The sequence below is a fragment of the Carassius gibelio genome, chromosome A7, assembly GCF_023724105.1.
Source record: "Carassius gibelio isolate Cgi1373 ecotype wild population from Czech Republic chromosome A7, carGib1.2-hapl.c, whole genome shotgun sequence".
NCBI classification, from domain to species: Eukaryota; Metazoa; Chordata; class Actinopteri; order Cypriniformes; family Cyprinidae; genus Carassius; species Carassius gibelio.
The window spans coordinates 35,186,730-35,200,477 of record NC_068377.1 but is presented as its reverse complement, the minus strand read 5'-3'; the positions used below and the strand labels follow the sequence as shown (position 1 = coordinate 35,200,477).

Below are 13,748 nucleotides of genomic sequence, written 5' to 3'. Positions count from 1 at the left end.
TACAGCAGGTGTGAATATATCAATAGATCATGTATAATATTCTCAATTAAGATGTATAAATGTAGGTTAGATATGTGTCAGCTTTAGAACCAAATTTGTCGGTGCAAATCAGATGCAAACAAAACTTTTTGCACATTTTGTAACAAAAGTTGTCTTCAAAGAAGTGAAGTCATTTCTAAATAATTTCCTCATTTCCCATGTTCACTTATTCCTTGTCTCCAATCGTGGCTCTAGATTACTTCGCGTGTGTTCTTCGGTGAACCGGGCCCCTGGTTCAGCAAGATGGAGATGGACGGTGACAAGACGACCATTTTCCACGACAACGACGGCTCGGTGAGCGAATACCCAGGCGCTTTCCTGGTCAAAGAGGACAACTGGCTCCTGAGACACCCTGACTGCATTGAGATCCCCAGCTGGAGAGCTGCCATCTGCAGCGGGCACTACGCCCAGGTGAGTCTGACCCACACCCTCCTGCTACTCCCAAAACACTGCCACAAGCATCCACACGCAAACAGCTGCACCTTGTTCAGTACATTCCCAGAACTTGTGTTTACTTTCTTTGACAAAGCTAGAAACCTGGTTAAACTTATTTGAAATTTGTTTTCTTTAGAGAAAGGCAAAGCTGTCAAACACTCAAGGGTTTTTTTCACGTGCACTTAAATACCATGCAAAATACCCCCCCCCCCCCCCTTCCAGATTTACATCCAGACCCGAAACCCAGCCAACCTGAACATGAAGATGGTGAAGGATGAGTATCCAGACAGGCCGCTGGAGCTGGTTGGTGCTCTGGGAAAGAGGAACCACTACCAGCAATTCCAGCCTGTGGTCATGCTGAGTAAAGGATACACCATGCACTGGGACCAAGCAGCTCCCGCCGAGGTCACAATCTGGCTCATCAACTTCAACAGGTCAGCGAGCGAGCGCTTCCGTCCACTGAGCACTGCACTGGTGACGCATTTTTGTTTGCCATCCCAGAAGCTCACATCACCCTGGTTCCCTGGACAAAGACCCATTTCTGCATTGGATTTTGAAATAATTGTAATTATCATGATAATCTTCACAAATTAGTATAACTTCCACACACTAAAAAATGTTGGGTGGTTTCAACCCAACTTTGGGTCAAATATGGACTAACCCAACCATTGCGTTCAATTTTTACATCACATTTTTAACCCAAAAGTTGGGTTAGTCCATTTTTCAGAGTGCAACCTAAATAAAATCAAAGAGAAAGAGAAAGAGAAAGAAAAAGAGTTAAACATACTCCACCATGGTCAAGTTACTTCATCTTCACCATCACTAAGCTTCTGACAACTCGTTCAGGTTTTATTTAAAAACTAAATTAAAATATATTTTCCTGAGTTTGGGTTAGAATACTCCTTTTATATCTTTAGCGTGTGTTCACCACAGACTTCAAAAAGCACATTGACTTCACTACGATGGATCTAGAAGGGATAAAATTAATCTCGTTTCTGGGTCAAAAAGGCGTCATTTCTGCAGCACACTATAGTCTTGATAGTTTTCACTTTGCTCAGGTTCAAGCTTTTCTTGTTGACAAAGTTCAGGTTGAATTTATCAGCTTTAATTATTAATATCTGTTGTCAACAAGAGAGCATTTTAAAGGTCTCCCAGCAGTTTTCTACCAAAATAAAAAAAGTTTGATTATAAATAATAATTAATATGAAAATATTTATTTTTCAGTACTGTTGCAACAGTAGTATATTTCTTTATCGATGTTTTTAATTTGTATAATTAAAAAATATAAAAATAAATTAAATCAATATTTTTTACATTTTATAATTAAATTTATTTATTCAAATAAAAAAATAATATTTATAATAATAATAATAATATATTAGTATTATTACTAAATAAATGCAGTCTATTAAATGTTTCCATTTATTTTACAATACTATAATATTACTGCAGTTGTAATATATTTATTTATCGATTTGTTCAAATTGCTTAATTTAAATAATAAAATAAGATGTTATTTTAAAAAATAAGTAGAAGTAATAGCAGTATTGTATAGTCATATATTGAATTCCTTCTGTTTTGTCGTTAGCTGATCACATGTCTGTTTCTTCAGCCCTGATTGACAGATATGAGGAAATTGGGGGCGGGGCATTCTGTTTGTCCAAGCAATGGAAGATTGGAGGAGTGCTTAAGACACCAGCCAATATTTTATTTTGCCATCTTAATATGTGTGTGAGGTCTTTGGGTGTAAATGCAGCCTAATAGACCTGTCGCTATGTCATTAATTATAATCAAACCACAATATTAACAGCAAATCATGGAAATGACTCACTGCTCTTGGCTGGATGACTTAAATAGCTGTAATGAGCTCACTAGGATTAAATGTGAACACTAATAAAAAACTTTAAAAAAACTGTACAGCTGAATTTTAATTAAAAATCTTCTTGTCAGTAAAACTCCAACATAATCACTGGTAATGTATCATATTAAGATATGAATTCATGTATATCATTGTGAATGTGATTACTTCATTATTAGTGTGATTTCTGAATGTTTATTTGACTATTTAATTTTATTTATTTAGTATCTGACTTGCTTGTAATTAGTTTCTTTGTTTAATTACTGACTGTTTATTTGTCTTGATTAATTACTTGTAAAAACATGCAGCGGGTTTTACTTAATTAAGAAACATTTAAGAGAGCTGCATGCTGTTTTTATTTCCTTTGTTGATATTTATATTTACTTTTTATATAAAGGATAATCCAATATTTTATGAACAGGTGCCAGAATACAGCATTATACATACAATATGTGCACAGTATAGCAAAGTATATCCAAATAGCAAAGTTTGTAACAATGATTATCAATTATATTTAATAAAATAGACATCAATGCAGATCCTCTGAACTAGGAGTGTTGCGCCCCCTAGTGACTGATGTTAATACACCACCACAAGTCTGTCAGTCTCCAGTTAGTATGATGTTTTACTCATGACAGTATTGTTGTTGCTTCATTTACAGGAATGACTGGATCAACATAGGCGTCTGCTACCCAAAAGGCACCGAGTTCACCGTAATCTCTGACATCCACAACCGCCTGACCAAAGAGACGAGGAAGACCGGGGTGTTCATGAGGACCGCTCAGAGAGAAAAGATGGGCCACTCTCACCAGACGAGAGGATATTACTACTGGGAGGAGGACACTGGGTAAGAGCAGATGTGTCTCCGTCAGCTGGCTTCATATAATCTCTGTGCGACATTATCTTCACTCCTGTCTGCAGTCTGCTAGTGAATGTGAAAAAATGTCATAGCAAATAGAAATGACCTTTTTTATTGATAAGAATAGTTGAGAGAAGACAGGAGATGATGCAGAGAAGTGTGGGATCAGGATCAGGATCAGGATAAGACGACCCAGAGTCAGTGTTGGTGCATGTGTGCTAAATACTCCAGATCCAATACCTATAAATTGAATCAGTACACAAGTAATTAAATAATCAATATAATACAATACAATACAAACCCGTCAATATGTGTATGTATATATATATATATATATGTGTGTGTGTGTGTGTGTGTGTATTGATAGTATTATATGACATTATATTTGCAATTTATATTAATATATTTACATAAACATTTAGTTGTCATTTTAATATATATATATATATATATATATATATATATATATATATATATATATATATATATATATATATATTTGTGTAAGTAAAATGAATTAAAATTAAATAAAGACAAAGCTGAATATTCAGCAGTCATTATATTTAAAAAAATATAATAATTGCAACATAATGTGTTTTTATTATTTAGTTTATTTTTTATCAATTGAATGTGTCCTTGCTGATTAAGAGACAATTCTATAAAAAATATTAATAATTGAAATAAAACTTTTAAGTGATTTTTGAAATGTCACGGATTCCACAAAAAAATGTTGTAATCACATGTATAAATAACATTTTAAAATATATTAAAATATAAAGTAGTTATTTTAAATTATGTGGTTTTTTTTTTGTCTTTTAAAAAAGTGTGTGTGTATATATATATATATATATGTGTGTGTGTGTGTGTGTGTATGTATTAAAAACAACCTGATGTTTACGATCAAATTCATTTATCAAATACAATCAGTTTATGAACATAATATTACATTTACATTTATGATACTTTGATCACTTTGAATCTTCACTTTTATCATTTTATCACTTGTTTTGCCCATGGGTGAGTTTTGTATTTTTATTTTGTTGTTGTTGAACTGGTGATAATTGTATTTCACCATAAAAAAGAGTGCAAATGATTTCTTCAAATGATACTGTTGCCAAATGTCCCATCTGGCTTCATTTTTTATTTTTATTAATGACCCATAAAGAAGGTCTTTCTCCATCTTTTACTGATAAACGGCTGCATTTGTGATAGCTAATAAAGCTATGATCAGTTTAAAAAAAAAACACAGCGCAGAATGAATCCATTATAAAGTCAAATTAAATAGATATGTTTACGGCATTAAATAAAATGGATGTTATATATATCCATCTGTGTTTTCATAGAGGATGAAAAAATAGCTTTTCTTAATTTAGCTATGTCAGTCGTCTTTTGCTAATAAACTATAATTAAACTGCTGTGAAATTACCCAGGAGGCTGGATGCTAAACGCTGCAGTTTTGTCAATTATAAGTTTTGATGTCGTTTCAAAAGTGTCACAGCTTCCAAACTCCCGCTGTTGCTCCCGTCCGTGTGCTGATCTCTCTCTCTGATGTCTGTCTGCTGTCTTCCCCGCAGGCTGCTCTTCCTTAAAATCAAAGCGCACAATGAGAAGGAAGACTATGCGTTCTGCTCGGTGAAGGGTTGTGAAAGAGTGAAGATCAAAGCGCTGATTCCCCCCGGCAGCGGCCCCAGTGACTGCACGACTGAAGCCTACCCCAAACACACAGAGATGCCCATCGTAGATGTGCCTATGCCCAAAAAACTGCCTCGCTCCAAACTGGTGAGGAGACACTTTTGACTCTACAGAGCATCTGTGTTTGAAGTCTAGTGTGATGCTGCGGGTTCCTTTGAGAAACAAACAGCAATGTTTCTGTCAGCATTACAGGTGTTTGATTGTCTCCTGGCAATCAAATTGTGCAGGATACATGAGAATATGCAGGGTTAGGGTTTGTTCAACAGCTAGTCCTATTGCTGTATGTATATATATATATATATATATATATATATATATATATATACACACACACACACACACACACACACATATATATATATATACAGTACAGACCAAAAGTTTGGAAACATTACTATTTTTAATGTTTTTGAAAGAAGTTTCTTCTGCTCATCAAGCCTGCATTTATTTGATCAAAAAATGTAATATTGTGATATATTATTACAATTTAAAATAATTGTTTTTACATTTATTATACTCTAAGTTATAATTTATTTCCGTAATGCAAAGCTGAATTTTTAGGATCATTATCACATGATCCTTTAGAAATCATTCTAACATGATGATTCATTATCAAAGTTGAAACAGTTCTGCTGCTTAATATTTTTCAGAACATGTGATACTTTTTTACGATACTTTGATGAATAAAAAGTAAAAAAAATATATATATATATATATATATAAAATAATTGTAAAATAAATATAAAATAATATAAATATTTTGTAATAACAATATACACTACAGGTCAGTAATTTGAGGTCAGTATTTTTTTTTTTCTTTCTTTTTTTTTATAAAATCAATACTTTTATTCAGCAAGGATGTGTTAAATTGATAAAAAGTGATAGTAAAGAAAATATATTATTATTTTTTTTTTTTGAATATTTGCAAATAATAAATCAGAATATTAGAATGATTTCTAAATGATCATGTGATCGACTGATGTCACATGTGACACTGAAGGCTGGAGTAATGATGCTGAAAATTCAGCTTTGCATCACAGGAATAAATTATCTGTTTAAGTATATTCAAATAGAAAACTATAATTTTAAGTTGTAATAATATTTCACAATATGAGTGTTTTTTCTGTATTTTTGATCAAATAAATGGAGGCTTGATGTGCAGAAGAAACTTCTTTCAAAAACATAAAAAATAGTAATGTTTCCAAACTTTTGGTCTGTACTGTGTATATATATATATATATATATATATATATATATATATATATATATATATATATATATATATATATATATATATATATATATATATATGTATATGTATGTGTGTGTTTGTGTGTTAAAATAAATAGTGGTCAACCAATATGGGTACTATTATTATTATTATTATTTTTAAAAAAAATCCATACAATACAATTTTATATATTATACATTTGCAATTTACATTTATAAATTATTTATAAAATATGTCAATGTTAATTATATATAATTATGTAATATATTTTTATATATTTAGATATAGCAATGATAGCTATTTTACATTTAAAAAACAAAAACAAAACATTGGATCTAACAAATGGCAAGAAAATTACACAAGAAATTATAATTAAATAATTAATGAAAAATAATTGTGTGTTATCCATTGTCAATAGGACTGAAAATGAAAGGAGTGCTAATGCTTATTCAGTCAAGTGGAGGAAGCATATTAGTCTATCACTTATCAATCATCATCATCTGCATCTGTGTTCATATGATGTTATTTCACCTGTTGGTGCTGTCAGTTTTCTCACAAGTTCAACTGCTATTAGTTTAACCACAATGGCACTTCGAGTTCTGATATTATGGTATATGCAGGTTGTAAGTGCAATCATCTAGTAAGAAAATATTATTAAATGTTAGATTATGGTAATCTCCTGTTTCCTTTCCAGCCTCACACGCCGGAGCACTTCCTTGAAGTCAAACTAGAGTCCTATAACACGCGCTTCTTCCACATCAAAGAGGACTTCTCCTATACTGAGGTACAAACTCTTAATAATGTGTTATTAACACCTGCAGCATCACTTCTCATTAGCTGGTTAGCTTGCCTAAGCCTATGGGGGTTCGCTGAAGTTTAGCTGGTTTAGTCTAGGTTTAGCTGGCCATTACATTATTTTTAAATTTGTTAATTATTTATTTGTTAAATGAATAGTGTTGTTGTTGTTGTTTTTTATTTGTGGAAAGATGATTATAGGGTTAGAGACAGATCAAGATAAAACAAAGCTTTTGTTTCTGTAGGTAAATGGCAAGAAGATCTACCAAACGGAGGACGGCATTCATCTGACTGTGATCGAAGGCCACAGCGGTAAAATCCTGGAGTCCAAAGGCTTCAGGAACTCCATACTGATGGGAATACCAGCTCAGCTTGAAAACTACATCACAAACCTCAAAGACGAGTAAGAATAATATAAAATATATGCATGAATAGTTAATGGCCATACAAAGTCAAATGCATGTGCAATGAAATGCTATGCTATTTGAAAATTATTTTCTAATTACTAGGGTTTCTATTCAGCAGGGATGCATTCAATTAATCAAAAGCCAATTGTTCCCTAAGCAGCAAATCAACATATTAGAGTGATTTCTGAAGGATCATGTGACACTGAAGACTGGAGGAATGATGCTGAAAATACAGCTTTGATCACAGGAATAAATTACATTTTATAAAATATATTCAAATATAACACAGTTAGGCCATCCTTAAAAAATATTTTGATTTGCAGTAAAAAAAAAAAAAAAAAAAAAAGGGTCGGTAGGTAGGTCTATTTTTTTTTTTTCAAGTTTCCATGTAAAAAAAAAAAAAAGTACATTTTGGTGATGGTGATTACGTAGGTATGAATTTAAATAAATTAGCATATCGTGACATCACTGACTGGGTCTTCAAACCGTGCCTTCGGGCGCATCATTGCAAACCTCATTTTGATGTAGGCTATATAGACCACAAACAAACTGAAATCTTTGTCTAAAACATGTTTATTGCATGAATTTTAGGTGAGAAGAAAAAAAATGAGGTACTGTTATACTGTTTTGCTTGCATCCACCACTAGGTGTCAATGCAACCTACAAATGAGAGACCATTTACTTTGCGTTCTTGGGTTGTCACTTTGAAAAAAATCCTGTTTGATTTGAGTGACAAGTGTTCATTGAATCAATTGTAAAAATCTGTCTAAATACGTTTTATACGGCAAATAACACCAAATCTAGGTAAATCCACAGACAACAGGCAGGACGAATGTAAAGGTAAAAGGGTAAAGACCAATATTTCTGATGATTTATCGGCGTGAAGTTTTGTGCACAATGACAAACAAGTGTGCAACATTCACAAAAAACAATAAGCAGAGTGGACTGCCATAATGCAAAACATTTACTGCAAGCTTCAACATGGCTGTGTTTACGATTAGAAATGTCAACAACAACAAAAAATGCGACTGACTGAATACCGGCAGAATTCACATTTCTGATGTAAAATAATGAAAATAAAAAGTATTGGCCTTATTTTAAATTGTAATAATATTTATCTTCTCACTTCTCCATTTGAGCTACAAGATTGATAGAAAGATTTATGCTGCATATATTTTCATGTATAATGCATGATTACATGCATACAAAATAAAAATAGTTACATACTGTGTCATTGAAGCTATTGTTTCTTGTGTAAATCAAACCAAAACAAGGTTTCAAGAGGTCAGCTATGATCTTTTTGTTTCAGTTTTTAAAGAAACGTTTTTTGGATTTACAGCATCTCATTATCAGCTAAGCGTGAAGCCACCAGAGATGTTTCACTTCCCATAGCACTTCGATGTAGAGAGTTATGTGTTGAATTCGAGTGGATCCCACAGGCTTTGTGCGACACATGGCACTTTCCAAATTGGTCTGTGCTGTGAAGTTGGTGTGCAGATATTTTATCCTTTTGGATTCTCACATAAAAGCACTGAACAGAAGAGAATCACACAATCATTCAGGGGAAACCAATTGTATGTTTACATATGCATCAGTGGCCTTGAAATTTAGCTTGGGTGATCACTGAAAAATGGTCAACAAAACTCCAATATCACAAGTTGTTTTATGTAGATAAAGTAAAACAAAGTAAAGCCTAATTTGAGGGGTGTAGCAGCCACGTCAGAGGGTTTTTCTTTATATTTCTATATTTAACCGCTGTGTCTGACTGAAACTCATTTTTTGCACTTGTAGGTCGGTGGTTTTGGTCACGTCTAAAGGGAAACTGGTCACCAGAGGGCCATGGACCAAAATCCTCCAAACCCTCGGAGCAGATTATACGGTGAAGTTGAAAGGTAATAAGATTCCCTCGTAATAATTCAACATTGTGATAGACATCTCACATTATCAGTACATGAGGGAATTTACATTATTTATAGGTCTGAAACAAATGTGCATACTAGGAAACACTTGTAGCCAAGCAATGTAGATCTTATTATCTAGTACGTAATGTATTTTGATCTAGCACACTAAAAGGTTTGGGGTCAGAAACAAATTAATAAAGCTTTTGATCCATTAAATGGATCAGAAATGGCAGTAAAGTAATGTATTATGTTAAAAACTATTTTAATTTCAAATTTAATGAGTGCTGCAAATTCAGCTTTGCAACCAAGGAACAGATTAAGTTTTAAATTATATTCAAATACACATTAGCTCTTTGAAACTGTAATTTAAAATTTTTAACAAATTTAAAAAAAAATCTTTTTTTATTTCAAAAACATACAAAAATCTCACTAAACCCAAGCTTTTGAACTGTTGTGTATCTGTTAGTGTCTCAGATAAGGATCCACACTTATTTTTAGCTATAGAGTTTCATCCCAGTGGTATTTGGGATGCTTTGATACATTACCCCAAAAAAAAAAAAAAAAAAACCCCAGACAATGAAAGAAAAAGAGTAGTTATGTGAAGAGAAGCTGTTTTCTGGGTTGAACACACACGCACGCACACACTCACGCACACATGCACACACACACACACAAAAGATTTTTTGATCCTGATCATCTGCCATTATATTTTCCTGTTATTTTGATGACTGAAATGATTGACTTATTTTATTCTATGAATAAAAGGTTTTGAATGATATGGGAGAAGATGAAACTAGCACAGCTGAACTACTGCTTCATACAATATTTTAAAATAAGAAATTAATAATATTGTTCAGCAAGGATGCATTGAATTCTGAGAATTGCGAGATATAAACAGAATTACACGATTTAAACTCTGAGGAAAAAAGTTAGCATTGCAAAATATAAACACAGGTTTTCTGATATCCTGAGTTCTTAATTCACATCTCACAGTTTTGCAGTTATTTCTTGCATTTAGGTTATGTATGTATATATATCTATATAATGTCGTGAGGGTTTTCTCATTTTAATTTTGTTAGTGTTGAATGAGAGAACCAGCAAAAAAAATAAAAATAAATCCAGCCTTAAAGGATCAGGTCACCCATTTATGTATCATGTTGTTTGATGCAACAACAAACAATTATTTTTTTCCAAATTTAACTTCCAAAAGCACTATAAATGTAGTCTGTGCATCCATATTTCACATCTTCTGAATTAATACAATATTTTTAAGTGAGAAACGTCGTGTTGTACAAGAACATGTTTAAAAATAACAACTTCTAAATTTTTCGGTGAACCGTTCCTTCAAATCGAATAATCAAGAATGGTTTTGAATCTGAGCATGTAAGTAAATGTGAGTCTATCATAAAATGATCAAATCTTGGATTAATTGTCTTTTCTTCTATTTGGCAAAAAGTACAAAATTGTACATATACACACACACACACACACACACACAAACACACACAAAAACACACATACTCTATCTCTCTCTCTGTGTGTGTGTGTGTATTTAAATTTTTTTTATTCAAAATTCAGATTTTACATGTCACAATTATTTATGTTACCACCATAGGATAAAGAAGGTAATTGTGACTTCTCTTCTGACAGTTTATGTCTTTTAATATCTTACAATTCTAAAAAAAATAGAATTGTAAGATATTAAAACCAGAATTGCAAGTCAGAATTGTGATATAAAAATTTGCAATAACCTTTTTTATTTCATTTAATTTATTTTTTATCCTGTGGCAGAAGACTAGAGTAATAGCTGCTGAAAAAAAATCAGTTTTCCATCACAGGAATAAACACAATATTAATATATATTTAAATAGAAAACAGTTATTTTAAATTATTATAATATTTCACAATATTACAGTTTTTACTGTATATTTGATTGAATAAATGTAGCTTTGGTGACCAGAAGAAAATCTTACCGACCTTAAAACGTCTAAACAGTAGTTTATGTAAAAACTGTTGCCATAGGATGACATAGTTTAACCTTAAAATACAAAAATATTTAACCAAAGAATGTCATGATCATTCAATCAAAATCACTTATTCCAGAAAGCTGTTAAATAAGCACCACGACATCAAACACTATATGATTAAGTAATTGACACTTTTTACAGTTTGGCAAATGTTAACGCACATAGCAGAATCTCAAACTAGCCTTAACCAAGATTTTTGTCATGAATGAGGTAATTAAAACTCATTTTGTGGTCTTTTTTTCCAGATAAACTTGCCTTTGTGGGCTTCAAAGGCTCTTTCCGGCCGGACTGGGTGAAGATGAGTGTTGATGAAGAGCGGGCCAAACTCCACCTAGTGCTGCCCATCCCTGTGATTAAGATGATGAAGCTATGAAGACGAGCAACACACACCGCAGGACTTCTCAATCTCGCTGTAGCAGCACTGCTGGACGAGCCCAGAACTACTGAACCTAAAGCACCAATCACAGCACAGCATGTGTTTTTGTTACCTAAAAACCCCTCCCAGCAGATTACATTGTATGTGACAATGTGGACGTTGTGATTTTTGGATTGTGTCGTCAGTTGATTATACTTGAGTTTCGACGAAAAAAAGAAAAGAAAAAAAAAAGCGAACGCAACATTCCTTGTTTTTATCCATTTCTGTGATGTTTGCTTTCATGTTACATGTTTTTTCTAAATATGTAAAAAAAAAAACAGATTTCAGATTGTAAATGTCGTGAGGGTTTTCTCATTTTAATTTTGTAAGTGTTGAATGAGAGAACCAGCAAAACAAACAAACAAACAAAAAAATTATAATCCAGCCTTAAAGGAACAGGTCACCCAAAAATGAAAATAACACTCATTTAAATTTTAATTAAAATTAAAGTTAAATTTTCCAAATTTAACTTCCAAAAGCACTTTAAATGTAGTGCATCCATATTTCACATCTTCTGAATTAATCCAACATTTTTAAGTGAGAAACGTCATGTGTTGTACATGAACATATTTAAAAATAACAACTTCTACATTTCTTGGTGAACCGTTCCTTTAAATCGAACAATCAAGAATGGATTTGAATCTGAGCATAAGTAAATGCGAGTCTATCATAAAATGATCAAATCTGGGATTAATCAGCTTTTTCTTCCATTTGGCAAGAAGTACAACATTGTCCCTTTGCCGAAATAGCTGGTCTTTTTTCGGAGCTTGTAATTTGTTAGTGTTTTTGTATGTTTTGTGTGTTTCTAAAAAAAACAAAACAAAAAAACTAATACTGATTGATAACAGAGATATATTTTGTACTTATTTATTGTACAGGCACTATTACACAAATCCAGAAGGGACATCTTTTAAGGGACTTTTAAGTTGTAATGTAATTCTGTCCTATCTGTAAAAAAAAACTACAATTTTCAATTCAAATATACATGATATTAAGTTGTATATGGATGTGATGTAAATGTGAATGATTAATAAAACCGTATTACTTTAGATAAGAAAAAAATATATAAAGACTTTTGTACAGAAATAAATCTTTTTTTCCTCAATTTTTGTAGTTATGCTGTGTTTCTGTATATGTATTTTTACTTTGCTTTTTATTACCTGGAGATGACTTGGAAAAGCACATGAACCATATTTTGTTTCAATGGTTCACCGGTTCTTATACAGTCTTCAGGTTTCATCGGTCAAATCGTTTCTTTCTACACGGCTTAGTTACGGCTGAGGTTGCTTTGGCTACAGGGAAAGCTGGATGCCTTTATCCATATTAAGGATTTCCTGGTACATGTTTAACCCTCCGTCTTGAGTGTTTTTAGGGAATATTTGCATTTGTTCACATGCTACTCATGCGCTGGACAGTCATGCATTGGCTAATGCAGGACTCTACTGAATGATGCACTTCAGAGGGGATTTTGAAGTGTGAATATGCAATGACGACTAATAAAGATATTTGTATATACCCTCCAGACAGTAACATATTGGCGACCCACATCTGGTATGAGTGGAATCCACATACCAATACAGTTTCCCACATCTGAAGTTCCAGCATCACTCACGTGTATATCTAGATTGATAGATAAATATACACATATACATTATATATATATATATATATGCAGTGGCGGCTCCAGACAATTTTGATTGGGGGGGCAGGGGGGGGGGTCTCATGAAAACCAACAAAAAATACAGTGGACATGGCTAATAACTGCATATTACTGCTAAACACCTTTGCAATGCAAACAAATGACAGGCTACATTTGTTATTCATATCCTTCACACTGCACATTCATGTCAGGTATATTATGCATTTTTATTGACATTGATATTTTTACATTTATTTCCAGATAGATATTATTGAGTTTACAGGCTAAAGTGTTCTTGCTGTTGTAAACACTGTTGCTATTGCAGAAAAAATATTTGCATGACATTTAAAATATAATTATATTTTAATTCATTTCTGAATTGTTTTTATTTTTATAATGATAATTCAGAGAATGAGAAAATCTGAATAAGCCTCACCAGTGTTGTGATAA

At 32.5% G+C, this 13,748-nt stretch overlaps 1 protein-coding gene across 1 annotated transcript in view; it reads left to right on the top strand.

The window, feature by feature from the left end:
- The window catches only part of LOC128017377 (cell migration-inducing and hyaluronan-binding protein-like), a 112,733-nt gene extending 99,969 nt beyond the window's left edge, over window positions 1–12,764 (top strand). The window contains exons 22-29 of the mRNA XM_052602742.1: window positions 235–450; window positions 697–908; window positions 2,994–3,179; window positions 4,766–4,970; window positions 6,809–6,898; window positions 7,155–7,312; window positions 9,108–9,208; window positions 11,490–12,764. Coding sequence (XP_052458702.1) covers window positions 235–450; window positions 697–908; window positions 2,994–3,179; window positions 4,766–4,970; window positions 6,809–6,898; window positions 7,155–7,312; window positions 9,108–9,208; window positions 11,490–11,617 — 1,296 coding nt within the window. The 3' untranslated portion in view covers window positions 11,618–12,764. The remainder of the gene's footprint in view (window positions 1–234; window positions 451–696; window positions 909–2,993; window positions 3,180–4,765; window positions 4,971–6,808; window positions 6,899–7,154; window positions 7,313–9,107; window positions 9,209–11,489) is intronic.
- The last annotated feature ends 984 nt before the right edge of the window (window positions 12,765–13,748 follow it).